Here is a 19,923-nt window from a genome sequence, read left to right as displayed (position 1 = left end):
GTAAATTTGAGATCAACTTCATATATAGGTTATAAGGGTATTACTTGGATTTTATAGACTAGACTCACGTTCCTAATTTAAATCCATGGGGTTGGCGATGTCGTGTCTGCGTGACTTTCTGAGGATAATCACTGAGCCTCCCTCACAGGGACAGCTGCGGGTTGGTCTGCTCACAGGATGGACTCCCAGTTGTCCACACGGGGGACCTTCCTATTAATGCCCCTTGATTGTCTCACCTCCCCAGCAATATGATTCCTGGGGTCACCTCACAGGTGACAGGTTGGCATTGTGGAGGAAGGAACCCCCTGAATTCCCCTGTCTCTGTCTCAGTGAAGTGCCCCAGTCTGTCTCATCTCCATCCATTCCCAGCTGACTGCATTTCCACCCCCTCTCCTGCCCTTTCATTTCGCGTCGGTCTCTGCCACGCTTGAGCCTCCCCGAGAGAGTGCAAAGATCCGTCCCCGAGAGCCGGCGGCTACCGTGGCAGCCGGCCCGGGCCCCGCTGCAGGTAGGCTCAACCTCGGCCGTATCTGCAGGTGACTTTCGCTCCTCCGGCCCGCAGAGGGCGCTGGGGGGCGGGCGTAGGCCGGTCGCGAGCCCCAGCGTGCACCGCGCCGTGGCTGGGCCTGCGCGCTGGGGCGGAGCGGGAGGCAGGAGACAAGCGGCGGCGGCGGGGGCTGTTCTGCGCGACCGCCTGGGCCGGGCGGAGCCCTGAAGGGCTATGGCCGAACCGGCTCCGGTAAGAGGGGTCCCTCACGCGGACACCCAGAATTGGCGCGGGTATTCTGTTTCCAGTTTGGCGGACAAGTGGGGCGCAGTCTAGGGTCGCGCGAGGCTCTGGGTGTGGGGTCGGGCCCTGGACGGAGCCGGTGGCCGCCGCTCGGGGCCCGACACCCGAACGAAGCCGAGCGTGGGCCAGGCGGAGCCCGGAGCGGCCGGGCCGGGGCCGGGCTAGGGGCCGGACGGAGGCGGGCCGGGCCGGCGACGCCTCTTGCAGTTCCCGCAGCCTCAGTTGCCGACGGCAGGACAGGTGTTTGAAAGGACCGAGGAGTCTGCGCGCACGAAATGCTGTTTCAGGGGCTTACATGTCAGAAGTCGGCCGCGGACCTGTTCAAGTTTGTGTTGAGAGTGAGAAGGAAGGAGGGCGACGATGCGTTGGAAGGACTAGAGGGGGCTGTAAAAATCTAGAGTACCTATTATTTCTTACTGTTTCGTGGAAACTGAGGTTTAAAGGGAGTGGCCATTATTTTTAATATGTTTTTCTATTTAAACTTGCATATTGAGCTTTTTTATTTTTATATTTTGCTGATTCCTAGACAAATTCATGAGATTGTTAATTTTAAAATACCATTAACAATCTCCACAAAAGATGTAATTCGTTGATTAAATATAGAAAAATTACATTTATAGAGGGAATGATAAATAGGAGATATACCATGCCTATAGATGACGGGAAGACTAAATGGTAAAGATGAAACTCTTCTTCCAAGTTAATGTATTAGTTTCCTGCAGTTTCATCAAAATGTCAATAAGATTTTTATGAATTTACATGAACAATTCTAAATTTTATTTGGAAAAATAAAGGTAAAAACTGTGATTCTCCAAAAAAAACACAAAACAAAAAAAAAAAAAGCAAAGAAGGGGAAATTGCCCCAGAAGATAATAAGACTTACTACAAATTTGTAGAATTAATACAGTGCTTTTTTTGTGCAGAGACAGACACAGAGCAATGGAAACCAAAAGAGCACCCAGAAGCAGACTACCAGATTGAACTGAATAATATCTCCCCCAAATTCAAGTCCTTCCTGGAACCTCAGATTGTGACCTTACTTAGAAGTCGGGTTGTTGCAGATATGATTGGTTAAGATGAGACCATTCTGCCCTGGCCGGTTTGGCTCAGCGGTTAGAGCATCGGCCTGCGGTCCGGAGAGACCCGGATTCGGTTCCCGCTAAGGGAGCGTACCTCGGTGGCAGTTTGTTCCCGGCCCTGGTTGGTTGTGCAGGTGGGACCACTCGATGTGTCCCTTTCATGTCGATGTTTCTCTCTCTCTCTCTCCCTCCCACTCTACCTGAACAAAGAATGGAAGAATGTCCTCGGGTGAGGATGATTTTAAAAAAAAGATGAGACCATCCTGCAGTAGGGTAGGTTCTTCTTAATCCATTATGACTTTGTAAGAAGAGACACAGAGACTCAGTTACACGGAGGGAGAAGGCAAGGTGGTAGCCGAGACAGAGATTCAAGCGATGCCCTATGCCAAGAATGGACAACCACCACCAGAAACTAAAAAAAGGCAAGCAATAGAGTGTCCCTTAGAGCAGTCAGAGAGAGCATGGCCCTGCTCACACCCTGATTTCAGACTTGCCACCAGAATTGAGAGAGCATCCATTTTCATTGTTTTAAGCCATCCAGATTGTGGTCCTTTGTTACAGCAGCCCTAGGAAACTAACACAGAGACCTTCAGAAGCAGTTTGAGACAATTGACTTTTCTGTTTGGAGAAAAAAAAACATTAAAGTAATCACTACTGTATACCATTAAAAAAATCACATTTCATGTTAATTAAAAATCTGAACTTAAAAGTGAAACTTTAGCCTTTTGGAAGACAATGTAGAATATTTTTGTAACTCTAGCATAGAAAATTATTTCTTAAAACCGAAAACAAAATAACCTAATAAATAAAATTAAAAGATTAGAAACACTAGGAGAAAGCATTTTCAACCTAATATAGTCAACAATCAATGTACAAATTATATAAAGAAATTCTAAAATTGAAAGGACAGATGACACACTAAAAATAGAGGCAAAAGATATGAACAGGCAATTTCCAGAACTGAAAACAGTGAGTGGGCTATGGTTAAAAAATGGATTAAAATTGTGGCATTCAGACAATGGAACTCTATAGAAAATTACAATAAATCAGTTATCTCTCAATATGGACAGATCTCAAAATGTAGAGTGAAAAATAAAAGTTGCAGTATAATGAAGCATTTTTGTATAAAAGACAAAGTAATAGCCAGGCCAGCGTGTCTCAGTGGATTGAGAATAGTCCCATGGACTGAGAGGTCTGGTTGGATTCCCTGTCAGAGCATATGCCTGGGTTTGGGGCTAGATCCCCCGTAGGGGGCGTGCGGGAGGCAGCTGATCAATATTTCTCCCCCTCTCCCTTCTTCTCTCTGAAATCAATAAAAACACATATTAAAAAAAAAGACAAAGCAGTAGTATATTTTATTTATACATATTTATGAGTATTAAAAATGAAAAACATGACTGAAAAGTTACCACATTCATCATGCTGTTTGTGTCTCGGAAGGGAGGAGAACAGGACTGAGTATAAGAACAAGATTGAAGAGGGAACTAAGAAGACTTAAGCTTCATCTGTCATATCTGTTTTATTGAAAGGAAATTTAAAGAAAAATGTTTAATTTGTTAACTCAATGGTATATACAAAGATGCTTGTTATAATGTTTTGTGATTTTCTGGATCTTGTAAACTGAAAATTAAAGTCATAAACAAGGCTTTCTGAGCATTTTTGAAAACAGTTTATTTAAAATTAAGGAATTTATGTCCAGCAGGTGTGGCTCAGTGGTTGAGCATTGACCCATGCACCAAGAGATCACCGGTTTGATTCCCAGCCAGGACACATGCCCAGGTTGTGGGCCTGATTCCCAGTGGGGGGCATGCAGGAGGCCGCCAATCGGTGTTCTCTCTCATTGACATTTCCATCTCTCTCTCCCTCTCCCTTCCTCTCTCTCAAATCAGTAAAGGAAAAAAAAAATTAAAAAATAAATAAAATAAATTAATTTACTCCAGAGAAGAGGAGAATAAGTGTATTTAACACAGAAATAAAAACAAATTCAGTTCTGCTATAATATATGTGTTTCTAAAATTAACAGTGCCAAGCAAAAGCGTGCAATAAAAACCACAGCTCTTACAAAAAATGGTGTTAGGCATAAAACATTCAAAAAGAAGTTTGTCTCGGTTGCAGTTTGTCCCCGGCCCTGGTTGGTTGTGCGGGTGGCAGCCACTCGATGTGTCCCTTCACGTCGATGTTTCTCTCTCTCTCTCCCTTCCTCTCTCTCCCTCCCACTCTATCTGTACAAAAAATGGAAAAATATCCTCGGGTGAGGATAAAAAACAAACAAAACAAAAAGAAGTTTGTCAGTGGTGGCCCTGGTCGGTGGTGGCTCAGTTGACTGGAGGATCGACCTAATACTTCGTGTTTGCAGGTTTGGTCTCCAGACAGGGCACATGGGACAGTCAACCAGTAGATGCATGAGTGGGTGGAGCAACGAATCAGTGCTTCTCCCTTTCTCTAAAATCAATAACTTAATGATTTTAAAAAATGTTAGCGCTGGCCGGTTTGGGTCAGCGGTTAGAGCGTCAGCCCCCAGACCAATGAGTCTTGGGTTCGATTCTGGTCAAGGGCATGTACCTTGTTTGCAGTTCGTCCCCGGCCCTGGTTGGGGTTGTGCGGGAAGCAGCCACTCGATGTGTCCCTTTCACATAGATGTTTCTCTCTGTCTCTGTCTCTTTATCTCCCTCCCATTCTGTCTGAACAAAAATGGAAAAATGTCCTCCGGTGAGGATTAAAAAAAAAAAAGTTTGTCAGCGACGTTAAAAAGATAGGAACCCTGGCTAGGTAGCTCGGCTGGTTGGAGTGTCCTTTCTACATGCCAAGGTTGCTGGTTTGATCTCCGGTCAGGGCACATGCAAGAATCAACCAGTGAATGCATAAATAAGTGGAACAACAAATCAGTTTGGTTTCCCTCTCTCTCCACCCCACCCTCCATTTCTCCCTATCCCTCCCCTTTCTTCTCTCTCAAATCAATTTAAAAAGCTCTGGCCAGTGTGGCTCATTTGGTTGGGCATCATAGTATGCACCATTGAAATGTTGCCAGTTTGATCCCCAGTTCAGGACACATGCCGGGGTTGTGGGCTCGATCCCTGGTAGGGGACCTGCAGGAGGCAGCTGATCTGTTTTGCTCTCACATAGATGTTTCTGTCTCTCTTCCTTGTCCTTTCTCTCTCTCTCAAAATCAATAGAAATATCTTTATGTCTTTAAAAGGAAAAGAGAGGAACCTAATAACAGTTTTATGCATGTTAAATTATTAAGAAATAATTAAGCTTTAAAACTACCTGAAATTTGTGGAAGTGGGTGTAAGAAAGAGTGGGGCTTGTGAATTACAGGGAAGTAGTGGAAGGAATATCATCTGAAATCAGATGGAAAGTTGTAACACCAGGTGTAGAAAGGTAGGGCTTGTCACTCAGGGTCAGATAGGTATTTGAAGGGTATGCATGTGCATTTCATATATTCCTACTTGGTCAGTTCTCATAGTAGCAACTAAATCTCTAAAATTCCTAGGAATAAACCTATCAAGAATTATATAATATCTACACGAAGAAAACTGTAAATGTTATTAAAGCACATAAAAATATCTGGATAAATGAAAGACATCATGTTTCTAGGTGGGAAGATCCCATATTTTAGAGATCCAGTTCTCCCAAAATTAATCCATGTACTTGGTGTATTCCTATCAAAATCCCAATAGAGTAAGTTTGGCAAACTATGTTTTCTATTTATGTAGAAGAGAAAATAGACAATAGAAATCAAGACAATTTTCTGTAAAAAATAGCAAAATGTTTGCTAAAACTATAAGAAACAATGTAGTATTGGAGCAAGAATGGGCAAATTGACCAGTGGAACAAAAATATACCGAAGTATACATAGAAAACTAGTTTATGAAAAAATCCCAAATCGATACAAGGACAGACTATTCAATAAGTTTTGTGTCAGTTGGATATCATTTGGAAAAAGAATTATGTCCCTTCTTGTTACTATATACAGAAATGAGTTTCATGTGGGAAAAATTCTTCATTCTAATAAAGCTATGAAAATATACATAGAATTCAGGAGAATATCTTTTATATTCCTAGAATAGATTAAGTTTTCCAAATCAGGATACAAAATCTTGAAACTCCAAATAAGGTACTAATTAAGTATGATAATATAAAAGATGGAAAAATTATCTTTATTTGAGTTATGATTGTACCCCACCAAAAACTATTAGGATTGATAAATATGCTACATTAATTGTATACAAAGTAAGTTTACAGAAATCAATACTTTTTTTTAATACATTTTTGCATTTATCTTCAGATAGAGCGGGAGGGAGAGAGGGAGGAAGAGAGAGACAGAAACATCGATGTGAGAGAGACACATCGAGTGGTTGCCACTCACACGAACCCAGCTGGGGCCAGGGACAAACAGCAACTGAAGTACGTGCCCTTAGTGGGAACCGAACCAGGGACTCTCCGGTCCGCAGGCCAGTACTCTTAACTGCTGAGCCAAACCGGCCAGAATGAAATCAATACTCTTTTTTAATCCTAGTGATGATTTGAGGTGGCAGATGTGGAAAAACCACAACACCAGTAATAAAGTTAAAAAAGATTCAGAACATTTATGAAGAAAAGTTTTTAGTTTATGAAATAATATCAAGCAAGACCAAATAGAGTGGTAGAACATGTTCTCAGATGTGATCAATCTTTCCTAAAATATACATAATTTAATGCAATTCAAACTGAATCCAAATACGATTTTTTTTTTTTACTGGACAAAGTCATTTTGGAGTTAATAAGGAAGAATACATATTCCAGGAGTTCACAACAGTAGCTTGGAAAAGAAAGGGGGAGCGAGAATGACTTGCCCTCCCAGAATTACAAAAATGCACAAGGATTGGAATCAGAAACTATGGACAGTGTATCAGAATCTGTAGATTCACATATATGAAAAGCTACCACAGGTGACCCTTGAACAACATGGATTTGAGCTGCACGAGTCTGTTTCCCGGATTCTTTTGAATAAATGTACAGTTGACTTTCCTTATTCCCGGGCTTCACATATGTGGATTCAGTTAACTGCAAACAGTATTGTTTATCGTCAATTGGGAATCTGCAGATACAGGAGGCCGACTTATGCCTTATTCCGTGCCACACAAGGGACTTGAGTATCCATGAATGTTTGTTATCTAAAGGGGTCCTGGAACCATCCCCCATGGATACTAAGGGATGACTGAAGTTTTGGGGAAATCAAAAGTTACATGCAGCTTTCCCACTGCTCTGGAGTTGTTTCAAGGGTCAACTGTATGTGCGAAGGCTGAAGGTTGGTATTTCAATCTCAGGAGAAAGATTGGTGTGTTTAATAGTGTTGTATGATTGGCTCTCCATATGTATGTAAGTAAAGATGCCAGTCACATCTATAGGATTAAACTGCAGATCTAAATGTTAAAAAATGAGAATATCTGTATAAACTTATGATGTGGGAAACACATAAAATAAAAGAAGAAGCTGGAAACAATATGGAAAAGACTCAGATTTTTAACTAAATGAAAGGGTCAAAATATGTAGCAGAAGATAAAGTCAAAATACAGTCGATACACTGGGAGAAAACATTTGCTAGTCACTCAAAGAGTTATTAACTCTAATGTAAGAGAGTTTATTCAAATTCTAAGAGCCCACCAGAATTGAACAAAGAATATGAACAGGATATGTGGAGACTCCCCCCTCCTAAAAAGGTATGGATAGGATGCTAAGCCTCACAGATTAATGCATATTAAGACAACGAAATACGATTTTTTACCCAACACATTGGCAAAAAATAATGTCTTAAGGACACCCTGTGCTGGCAAAGGTGTAAAGAAATGTTGCATCTCATTAGCAAGAGTAAAAGTGCTGGATTCTTTTCGGAATGTGGAAGGGGTTGTGGTTAACAACAGAACCACATAATTGGAGCAAGGGAGGAGCCGTTCCCAAGGAAGAAGCTGCCAAACAGACAAAAACTGTCCGCTCCAAAAGTCTTTTAAATGGATGAGAAGGAACTGGAGCCCTTTTGAAGCAATCATGACTGTATGTGTGTGTTGTGTATACTTTCAGGTACCTCTGACTTTTGAGGATGTTGCCATTTACTTCTCGGAGCAAGAATGGCAGGATCTGGAGGCCTGGCAGAAGGAGCTTTACAAGCACGTGATGAGAACCAATTACGATGTTCTGGTTTCTCTAGGTAAGAAGTGTTCACCTCTCTGGGTAAGTCCTGGAACTGGGTACTGTGAAAGGCTCAGTCATTGATGATCGTGTTTCCCAGGTAGCCAGGTTTCTCAGAAATTCACTCAGAAAGGCACTTTTACCCCATATTTTTCTGTTAATACTCCTGTCAGCACTTCTAATCTTTACTCAGGGGTGCACATTGTTACATGAGAATATTTGAGGCAGCATGGAATGTGAGATGGTCAGGGGTGACTGAATATATTTCAGGGCACTTAGTCATTACATAGGATTTTCCACATAGGCACAGGCCTAGCTCACATCCTAAGTACCTGGATATTTGAACTGAGGGTGTGTGTGTCTGTCACCTTTTCCAGGGGTGTCCATATGCCTCCGAAAAGCTAATGTCACTCCCCTGCAGTGGCATCGGCAAGGCTGCCCTCTGACATGTTGAACAGCAGCTGTCTGTGTGGCTGTGGTAACGGGCGTTCCCTTTAGAATTGCTGCTTACTGGGTCTTTATAATTCTTTTTTTTTTTAATTATTTTTTTTTTTTTATCCTTACCCGAGGACATTTTCCCATTTTTTGTTCAGGTAGAGTGGGAGGGAGAGAGAGGAAGAGAGAGAGAGAGAAACATCGATATGAAAGGGACACATCGAGAGGCTGCCACCCGCACGACCAACCAGGGCCGGGGACAAACTGCAACCGAGGTACGTGCCCTTAGTGGGAACCGAACTCGGGTCTCTCAGGACCGCAGGTCGATGCTCTAACCGCTGAGCCAAACCAGCCAGGGCTATAATTCTTTTTATTATCAAATATGTTTATAAAAAATCAGGTCTTTCAGAGAAGCCCCAAATGGTAAGTCTCTTGTTTCATTCTCACCCCCTCACTCAGTTAGTTACCCAAAGGCAACCTTTTTTGTTGTTGTTAATCCTCACCCAAAGATGGGATTTGGGGAGAATTGTTGTCTTTTTTTTTATTTTTATCCTCACCCGAGGACATTTTTCCATTTTTTGAGTAGATAGAGTGAGAGGGAGAGAGAGGAAGAGAGAGAGAGGGAAACATCGATGTGAAAGGGACACATCGAGTGGCTGCCGCCCGCATGACCAACCAGGGCCGGGGACAAACTGCAACCGAGGTACGTGCCCTTAGCGGGAACCGAACCCGGGTCTCTCCGGACCGAAGGCGGACGTTCCAACCGCTGAGCCAAACTGGCCAGGGCAAGAATTGTTGTCTTAACATTAAGTCTTCTAATTTATGAACATGGGATATCTTTCCATTTATTTAGGACTTTTGAATTATTTTCAATAATATTTTATAGTTTTATTGTACAAGTCTTGCATTTCTTTTTTTTTTTTTTTTTAATCCTCACCCGAGGACATTTTTCCATTTTTTGTTCAGATAGAGCGGGAGGGAGAGAGAGGAAGAGAGAGAGAGAGAGAAACATTGACATGAAGGGACACATCAAGTGGCTGCCACCCGCACGACCAACCAGGGCCGGGGACAAACTGCAACCGAGGTACGTACCCTCAACGGGAACCGAACCCGGGTCTCTCTGTACCGCAGGCCGACGCTCCAACTGCTGAGCCAAACCGGCCAGGGCAAGTCTTGCATTTCTTTTATTAAATTTATTCCTAAGTATTTTACTCTTTTTGGTGTTATGTAAATGAATATTGCTTTGTTTATTTTTGGATAAATACTTTTATTTTAAAAGCTGCTGAGAGCCCTGGCCGGTTTGGCTCAGCGGCTGGAATGTCAGCCTGTGGACCAGAGAACCTGGGTTCGGTTCCCGCTAGGGGCACATAGCAAAAAAAAAAAAAGCTGCTGAGAGTTTCAACCCAGATAAAGATTGATAATAGATGCATGGATTTAAATAAAAGATAGTGATTTATTTTCTCATGAGAGCAGCCTTAGAATTCTTTGGGTATCAAAGTCAGATTTCAGAGGGCTGAGGAGAATCTGAAACAGTGTGGTCAGTTTCCACCTGTCCGGTGCCACTCTGACATTTCATCCCTAAGACTCCGCCCAGATCTCCCTGTTTCTCTGATCTGAACCGTTCACTAATCTCCTTTAGCAATCTGTGAAGCACGCTCTTGGTTGTATTAAATATATATTACAATATGTGTTTTTTTGTTGTTGATTTTTTTAGAGAGAGAGGTAGAAACATTGATGTGAGAGAAAAACGTCAGTCAGCTGCTTCCTGCATGCCCCCTACTGGGGATTGAGCCTGCAACATGGGCAGGTAGGCCCTGACCAGGCATCCAACCAGGACCTCTCAGTCCATGGGACAATGCTCAATCCACTGAGCCACACCATCCGGGCATAAATATATATATTATTGAAAGAATGTTTTACTTGAAAATACAGAGAGTAAACATTCTTATGGGGGAATGGGACATATTTGAGATTCTTGTGACTATTTTAACTCTCTGTTCTAAGAACTCATCTGTGTTTTAGGTTGTTATTAGCAGTGTCACTAGAAGTACTTCTCAGAGTATTTTTGCTAGAGTCACCTACTTTGAAATTTCTGAGGATAGCCATTCCAGTTCTTTTTTTTTTTATCCTCACCAAAGGACATTTTTTGTATTTATCTTCAGATAGAGTGGGAGGGAGAGAGGGGTGAAGAGAGAGAGAGAAACATCAATGCGAGAGAAACACATTAACTGGTTGCCAACCGCACAACCCCAACCGTGGCTGGGGACACACTGCAACCGAGGTACGTGCCCTTAGTAGGAACCAAACCTGGGCTCTCTGGTCCCCGGGCCAATGCTCTAGCCGCTGAGCCAAACCAGCCAGGGCCCAATTCTTATTTTTTTATATCCCCCTTTTCCCACGGTCTCCAGTTGTCTAAGCAGTTGTCCTGCCATTCTCAGAGCACACTTCAGTGAGTTTTATGAAATTCATGACAAAATACAGCATTGCTGCCTGGCTGGTGTGGCTCAGTGGCTGAGCATCGACCCATGTACCAAGAGGTCGCTGGTTCAATTCCTGGTCAGGGCACATGCCCAGGTTGTGGGCCAAATCCCCAGTGGGGGGCCATGTAGGAGGCGGCCAATCCATGTTCTTTCTCATGGATGTTTCTATCTCTCTCTCCTCCCTTCCTCCTTCTCTAAAATCAATAAAGAAAAAAAAAATACAGCATTGCTAGATATATGGGGGCAAAGACAAGATTAAAATAGCACAATTTATCTAGCAGGCCCAGGTAGCTTATCTCATATTGTGTGTGGGAAGTTTTGCTTTTCTTTTTTTTTTTTTTTTATCCTCACCTGAGGACATTTTTCCATTTTTTGTTCAGATAGAGCGGGAGGGAGAGAGAGAGAGAAACATCGACGTGAAGGGGACACATCGAGTGGTTGCCACCCGCACGACCAACCAGGGCCGGGGACAAACTGCAACCGAGGTACATGCCCTTAGCAGGAACCGAACCTGGGTCTCTCTGGACCGCAGGCCAACGCTCTAACCGCTGAGCCAAACCGGCCAGGGCAGAAGTTTTGCTTTTCTTTGAGTAAACCTGTAATCTGTTTTTGACTTCTCTTCTCATACATTGTCCTGAGTAAATTATTAGAGATTTCAAAATAACTCAGTGTGCTTTAAATTCCACACTCAAGGAAACCAGACTCTCATTGGACTTCTCTGTACAGATGGTGGACTTCCCAAACCGGAACTGATATCTCGGCTTGAACAGGGGAGAGAGCTCTTCAGGAATTTAGGAGAACCACAGAAGTCGGGAAACTTCATTTGCAACCCTGCTGATTTGCATTTTGATCCTCTTAATGAGGGGCAGCAGTTTTGGGGTAAGTACGAAGAAATCAGCCCTGTACTTAAGATGTCACATTCGGGTTTCTTAGTTCTGATTCTCTGATCTTGTCATCTTGTTTGACAGGCTGAGGTTTGACATCTATGTTCTGGAGAAAGGCAGTTAAGCGTAGTGGTGAGGAGTATGCGTTCTGGAGCCTGAATCCAGATCTTGCCTTTTCTGGATGATCTTGGGCAAGTTATTCAACCTCTCAGGATTTCACTTCCTGTCCTGTAAAATGAGCTAATAAAAGTACCTGCGCTGTAGGATTAAAGTGTTAGAAAGCTGCCTGAGATACAGTAAGAGCTCAGTAAGTGTGGGTGGGGGAAGTCATTCCTCCCCTCTGTTTGAATGGCTAAAGCTTAGCTCCCTTCGCCGGTTTCCTCTCCTGATGGAGAGGCTGAGACTTGGATTCTTCGGAGTCAGCGCCAGGGACAGAATGAGAAATTCCAGTGGGGCCATTGTTCCAAGAAATCTTGTCAGTCATTTGTTTAGCTTTTAGCTGCTGCTTTCTGGAGAGAGACAGTTTTTCTCCACAAACTTCTTCACTTTTTGCCATCTGTTATTTCAAGAGACTCTTTTATTTATTTATTTATAAAATATTTTTTTCTTTATTGATTTTGTTTTATTTATTTTTTTTATCCTCACCTGAGGACATTTTTGCATTTATCTTCAGATAGAGTGGGAGGGAGAGGGGGAGGAAGAGAGAGAGAGAGAAACACCAGTGTGAGACCCCAACCAGGGTCGGGGACAAACTGCAACCAAGGTACGTGCCCCTGAACCCAGGACTCTCTGGTCCACAGGCTGATGCTCCAACCGCTGAGCCAAACCAGCCAGGGCTTCTTTATTGATTTCAGAGAGAGAGGAAGGGAGAGGGAGAGAGAGAAAGAAACATCGATGAGAGAGAACATCAATTGGCCGCCTTCCTGCATGCCCCCACTCCCCCACTGGGGATCGAACCCACAACCTGGGCATGTGCCCTGACTGGGAATCAAACTGGCAACCTCCTGGTGGATGGGTGGATGCTAAGCCAGTGAGCCACACCGGTTGGGCACAACAGACCATTTTATTTTTATTTATTTTATTTTATTTTTTATCCTCACCCAAGGACATTTTTCCATTTTTTGTTCAGATAGAGTGGGAGGGAGAGAGAGGAAGAGAGAGAGAGAGAGACACACACATCGACGTGAAAGGAACACATCGAGTGGCTGCCACCTTCACAACCAACCAGGGCCGGGGACAAACTGCAACCGAGGTACATGCCCTTAGTGGGAACTGAACCTGGGTCTCTCTGGACTGCTGGCCGATGCTCTAACCGCTGAGCCAAATTGGCCCGGGCCGCCACAGACCCTTTCAAAAGGTTGGAAGGAGTAGTGTGAACAGGGAGGAACAGAAGTAAGGCCTTGCTACCTGGCTTAGGGATGGCTTGTGGATTGCACGGAGCCAGGTATCAGGACTGTCAGTGATACTGCCGTCCTCCCTTCTTTTTTTTTTATCCTCACCCGAGGACATTTTTCCAGTTTTTTGTTGAGATAGAGTGGGAGGGAGAGAGAGGAAGAGAGAGAGAGAAACATCGACGTGAAAGGGACACATTGAGTGGCTGCCACCTGCACAACCAACCAGGGCCGGGGACAAACTGCAACTGAGGCACGTGCCCTTAGCGGGAACCGAACCGAACCCGGGTCTCTCTGAACTGCAGGCCGATGCTCTAATCACTGAGCCAAACTGGTCAGGGCCGTCCTCCCTTCTTGACTCCAGGAATGTCTGTACACCAGAATGGGCAAGTCTGATGGTCCTGAAGGGTCATCGTGATGAGCGCAGACAGCACGTGCAGTCCACCAGGCCCATGCTGAGCACGCGGCACACACTGACTCACTTCATTCCCACAGCAGTCTCACTGTTCCCTGTCGCTGCAGGAGCTTGACAGGAGTTGCAGTGGACACGTGGTTCCAGAGGCTAGGCCCTGCACTTGTGATGTGTATTTTCCTCTTTTCAGTGTGAGTCTAAGAAAGTCTGTCTGGTTTGTTTCAGCAGTGTCTCACCCGACTCCTGGTCATGAAGTGTGCCCTTGTGCATCTCAGTGGGAACTGGGTCCCCAGGCCGTCACAGGCCACCATTACAGATCTCTTTACTGGTGACGTGAGCCTTTAGTCTTGCTGTAGACTGGGATTCTGACTGAGGTTTCGGTTTCAGTTTCAGGAAGCCAGCAAGCTGTGAGTTCAGGAGAACCCGAATGCCATTTTCCAGTAGATCCTCTGGAGAGCCAGTGTTCCTCTGAACCCGTATTAGGAAAAAGTGAAGATGTTTCCTTCGGGCCAGACCAAGGCGTCACCCTCATGAAGCCAGACAGGCATGATCCACAGGCTCTTCTCCCAGCAGTCCACTGTCCCAGGGAAGCCGCCCACAGAGAAAGAGTACAGAACCTCAGAACTCTGGGTCCCCCAGGCCTCCAGGAGGTACCCTCCCGGGAGGGTGCCCCACACCTTTGCCCTGTCTGCGGGGAAAGCTTTTGGAAGAAGAGTCACGTAGAGAAGCACCAGGGGAGCCACTCGAAGGACCAGCCCCGTGGAGCCTGGAAAAAATTCAGCAAACAAGCTGACCTGAGGCATCAGCGGATCATCACTCCGGGGCAGAGGCCCTTCGGATGTCATGAATGTGGGAGGAGCTTCCGCCTAAAGCAGGGTTTGCTTAGACATCTGGCTGCACATGCAGGGAAGAGCCCATTGCAGTGCCCTGAATGTAACATGCGCTTCCATCATAGGCGGGCCCTGCTCAGCCACCACCTTCTGCACCAGGGGGAGATGCCTTCCCAGTGCTCCCGACATGACACAAACTTCCTCCCAAAGCCTTGCATGCAGGCTCCCCAGGGCCGGCACAGCAGGACGAGGCCAGTCTGCTGCAGAGAAGGCACCGAGGCCTGTGAGGAGGCCCAGCTCAGCAGTGTGCACTCAGGAGAGAGGCCAGGCCCACGTCCAGCTCGTGAGGGGCACTGCCACCTGACTGGGGGTCTGGAGGTCGCCCTCCAGCGCTGCCCTGCCAGGGAGAGGCCATTCTCTTGCACGGCATGCGACAAATGCTTCTCTACCAGGGCCAAGCTCACTGGCCACATCAGGGTGCACACGGGAGAGAAGCCCTTCCTGTGCCTGGAGTGCGACAAGAGCTTCCGCCTGAGCGGCCTGCTGAAGGTCCACCAGCGTGTGCACAGTGGAGAGAGACCCTTCTCCTGCAGGAAGTGCGGCAAGGGGTTCAGCAAGCAGTGCAAACTCGCCGAACACACCCGCGTGCACAGCGGGGAGAAGCCTTTCTGGTGTGGTGAGTGTGGCAGGAACTTCCGCCAGAGGGGACAGCTGCTGAGGCACCAGCGTCTGCACACCGACCAGAAGCCCTTCCAGTGCCCCGAGTGTGAGCTGAGCTTCCGCCTGAAGAGCATGCTGAGAGCCCACCGGCTCCGCCACAGCGGGGAGAGGCCGTTCTCCTGTGGCGAGTGTGGCCGCGGCTTCACCCACCAGTGCAAGCTCCGTGAGCACCTGCGCGTGCACAGTGGGGAGAGGCCCTTCCAGTGCCCCGAGTGTGACAAGAGCTTCCGCCTGAAGGGCATCCTGAAGGCCCACCAGCGCACCCACAGTGCGGAGAGGCCGTTCTCCTGTGCGGAGTGCGGCAAGGGCTTCACCAGGCAGTCCAAGCTCACCGAGCACCTGCGTGTGCACAGTGGGGAGAGGCCCTTCCAGTGCCCTGACTGCGACAGGAGTTTCCGCCTCAAGGGGCAGCTGCTGAGTCACCAGCGCCTGCACACAGGAGAGAGGCCCTTCCAGTGCCCCGAGTGCGACAAGAGCTATCGCGTGAAGGCTGACATGAAGGCCCACCAGCTGCTGCACAGAGGGCAGATGCCGTTCTCCTGCGAGTGTGGCAAAGGCTTTGCGAAGCAGTCGAAACTCATCGAACACATTAGGACACACACAGGGGAGAAGCCTTTTCAGTGTCCCAAATGTGACAAGAGTTTCCGCTTGAAGGCTCAGCTGCTTAGCCACCAAGGCCTTCACACGGGGGAGAGACCTTTCCACTGCCCTGAGTGTGACAAAACCTTCCGGGAAAAGGGACACATGCTTAGGCACCAGCGCATACATAGGCCAGAGAGGCCTTTTGCCTGTGGCGACTGTGGGAAGGGCTTCATTTATAAGTCTAAACTTGCCGAACACATCCGAGTGCACACAAAATCCTGCCGTGCTCCGAGTGGGCCTGACATTCAGAAACGGCTCAGCCAGCTGTTTGCAATGATCGAGGCCGACTGGAGCTGAGACGGCGGCCATCCAGAGCAGGCAGTGGGTTCACGGTGCCCTGGGATCCGCAGCCACCAGAGCCAGACCCACTCTGCACAGGTTTTAAGAATGGGCCTTTTCTGGGCAGGAATGTATTATGTTCGGAACATGAGAAACCCCTAAAGATTTTCTTTCTTGAATCGTCACCAGTTATATTTCCTATTCATTGATAAAAATAGACATTTGTTTTTCCTACCATCTTAAGTGGTCATTGTCCTCCAAAGGCTAAGCTAGCTTTGAAATCCCTGCTTGAAACAAGAAATCCCTCTGGTACTGGCTGTTAAGTGTCAACTCCCCTTTTTTCTTAGTATGATCCTAACCTGGGGGTTTAAATCTAGTGAATTTTGTTGCAGGCCTGATAATGACATTAGATATGGTTTAGATTTATTTATTTGGAAACTGATCGTAATAAAATGAGTTCTCTGAATCATGTTCACGTGAGTGCTGAAGTCTCACAGCAGTTCCATAGTGATTAGCATAGTCCCCTCAAGGAGAGCCAGTTTCAGAAAGGAAGTGGGAGAAAATGGATTGTACACATACTAGCCTTTTGCCCATTTTTCTGTAGAACTTTTGTCCTTTTATTTCCTTCAATTAGTGAAAATCATATCTATATCTTAATCATATATACGTATATCATGTAAATGTAGGGAGAAGAGAGTGGGAGAAAGAAGGCATGCAGATCAAAGGGAGAAAGTACACCAGAACATTTTTTTTTTGAAATTTAGAATGATAGGGGGCAGAACGATCCCCCCACCCCCAGTGTTATATTTGAGGAAACAAAGCCACAATAATGTCTCATCTGCAGCCTCATATGTAGTTAGTGGCCAGGCTGGGGCTCTGGGTGACTCTCCAAGAGGAAGACATAATCTGAATTATATTTTGAATGTACTTGACCTTGGAATCCTTTTCTGTTTTCCTAATAACTGTGATCTGTGGATCTTCTGCAGGACTCATTTTGGAAAACATTACTAAAAAATAGTCTTGGCTCCAACAAAGTAGCCCTTACTCTGTTCAGAAGCGTGAGAATCCCAGGAAATGGAGTCTTGGGTTTTAGAGAAGAAAGAAAACATGCATTTAAGTCGGACTAAACTTCAGTAAGTTTTAGAGCATCCTGCTTCCTCAAGTGATGGGACTCTGCGGGTGCCCTCAGATGGGAGTGGTGACATCTAGGTCGGGCAGAGGGGCAGTCCGAAGTTGCTGGAGGACAAAGCCCGCTCCACTCAGGCCATTCAGGCCTGGAGGAGACGCCCTCTAGGCTGCTCCGACTGACCGTGAGACCTGCAGCCCTGGCCCAGCCATCAAACCTGTTCTCCAGCACTGAGGTCAGGGAGGGCCTGCAGGGAAATCCATGCAGGATCCTGGACTGTTCCTTGAAGCAGACTGCTTTTTATCTGTATCCTTCCCCTGCGTGGCCCCCAGAGGGCGCTCTGCGAGCACTTGCTGAATCAATGGATTAACGCGGGTCCTACACATAGTCCCTGATTTTATAGTCAGCCCAGGGTTTTCTGAGTGTTCCTGTTCCTCTGAAACTCAGCTTGTGTGATGGGAATACTGTTGGTGAGGTACAGAATGGAAGAAAGAAGAACAGAACATTATGGCTGAGAAAAAGAAAGGAGTCCCATAGGGAGACATATGATAGTATAATACTAAATTGCACTGATAGAGATGGTTACTTTAAAAACGATTCTTTAGAAAATGGTAAGGATGATTGCAACTCTTAGTTTAGTTTTAAATCTTTGAAAGATCCCCAGGGGTGACAGGAACTCAGTTTCCTGATACTTATCCTAAATTGAAACAATGTTCCCCAAGAAACATGACCATTTCTTATTGCCTTTTTCACTAATGCTAAATAAATACATAAGTAAATGGTATTCAGGGTAGAATCGTTGGAGATTGTAATCTAACTCCTTCATTTTATGGAGGAGGAAAGTAAGTTACAGACAGGTTCAAGTGTTTGCTCCAGGTCATGTAGCTAGTGATTGAGAATATAGCTTAGGTCTCTGGAGTTCCAGTCTGCTCTCCCTCCTTCCCTTCAACAAATATTTATTGGGACTTTTTTCCTTTAATAAATATTAACTATTATTTGCAGTGTTGTTTATCTTGGGTTGTAGCTGCCTAATCAAGCTTCTACCCCACATTTTCGAGTTATCAGGAAGCTATGGGGCATATTTCTTACTCCTAGGGAAAGCGATATTTTGATTTTGAGTGCAAAAGGTTTTAAACAAGTTAATTGATGATCATTTCTTTCTGACATTTCTAACGTGTTCTTGGGGCAAATAGTCACTTTTCAATTTAAATTTCATTTTAGTGGAGTGAAAAACTGCTAATTGTAGGGAATTCTGCAGATGAAACTGTATTTCTTATAAACACATAAGTGTTTTTAAGATATTGTACAAAAAACACCAAAGACAGTTCTTTGCAGACTTTATCACACAATACTATCACATGTTTACACAACTATATCCTGCAAGACTTACACACTGCTTATATGACTATGTCCTGTGGTTTGTGCTCAAATGTTCATTTAATGAATCAAACTATTGGTTCCAGGTCCTGTTTCTCCAGTTAGAAATGAGTATTTGCTGAGGTTCCAACGACTGACTTTATGTTTTCTCCCCACTATGCCTGTAAAACAGAGGCCTATTTATTTAGTGTCCCACCTCTTCCTGGCTATGAATCTGCTTTGTTTGCTATCTATGTTAATTTTTGGAAAGAGGACCAGCAAAATGATCACAAGCTCTTCCTGGTATTATGTCACCAAAACCTTGCATGTTTTACATATTGAAAAGTCTGCCTTCTCAAGATCCATTTCTGAACTCCTTACCTGATATGAACAAAGGTAGAAGACTTTTAACCGTTACTGGTGAGGACAGGTGTGAAGCCATCCTGAGACAAATGGAAATATGTTCATGGGTCCAGGTGGAGTATCCTTGATGATGTGGCTGGCCATCTGTTCCTGAGCACAGGAGTAGAAGAATCTTTTTAAAATTGTTTTTTCTTTATTGATTTTGAGAGAGAAGAAGGGAGAGGGAGAGAGACATAGAAACATTGATGAGAGAGAACATCGATTGGTTGCCTCCTGCATGCTCCCCACTGGGGATCGGGTCCACAACCTGGACATGTGCCCTGACCGGGAATCGAACCGGCGACCTCTTGGTGCAGGGTCGACGCTCAGCCACTAAGCCACACCAGCTGGGCAGGAGTAGAAGAATCTGATGAGCATCAGAAGGAACTTTACGATAACCCTGGCTGGTTAGCTCAGTTGGTTAGCGCATCATCCTGATACACCAAGGTTGTGGGTTCGATTCCTGATCAGGGCACTAATGAATGCATAAGTAAATGGGACAACAAAGCAATGTCTGTGTGTGTGTCTTTAAAATAATTACATTAATTTTTAAAAAAAGTTGAGCCCAGCTGGTGTGGCTCAGTGGTGTCAACCCATGTACCAAGAGGTCATTGGTTCGTGATTCCTGGTCAGGGCACACGTGCAGGTTGTGGGCCCAATCCCCAGTAGGGGACATGCAGGAGGCGCCAATCATGTTCTCTCTCGTTGATGTTTCTATCTCCACCTTTCCCTTCCTCTCTCTCTAAAATCAATAAAGAAAAAATATTTTAAAAAATTAAAAAGAACTCTACACAAGTGATAAAGAATATCTATGACATATCTTTTCTAGGCATGATATTTTTTTTTTTTTAATTTGAGCGTAATTCCTGAAATCAAGACTACACAAATTGCCCTAGCAAGTTTGGTCAGTGGTTAGAGCGTCAGCCTGC

The 19,923-nt window shown here is 45.2% G+C and overlaps 1 protein-coding gene across 1 annotated transcript; it reads left to right on the top strand.

The window, feature by feature from the left end:
* The first annotated feature begins 652 nt into the window (after nucleotides 1-652).
* Nucleotides 653-18,100, top strand: ZNF786 (zinc finger protein 786). The gene is made up of 4 exons (XM_036247525.1): nucleotides 653-739; nucleotides 7,930-8,056; nucleotides 11,679-11,831; nucleotides 14,027-18,100. The coding sequence occupies exons 1-4, from the start codon at nucleotides 722-724 to the stop codon at nucleotides 16,126-16,128; spliced, it is 2,400 nt and encodes a 799-aa protein (XP_036103418.1). The 5' UTR covers nucleotides 653-721; the 3' UTR covers nucleotides 16,129-18,100.
* Nucleotides 18,101-19,923: the final 1,823 nt, after the last annotated feature.

The sequence above is a fragment of the Molossus molossus genome, unplaced genomic scaffold (assembly GCF_014108415.1).
Source record: "Molossus molossus isolate mMolMol1 unplaced genomic scaffold, mMolMol1.p scaffold_m16_p_7, whole genome shotgun sequence".
NCBI classification, from domain to species: domain Eukaryota; kingdom Metazoa; phylum Chordata; class Mammalia; order Chiroptera; family Molossidae; genus Molossus; species Molossus molossus.
The sequence above is the reverse complement of the archived record's forward strand: the minus strand, read 5'-3'. Positions and strand labels throughout refer to the sequence as shown.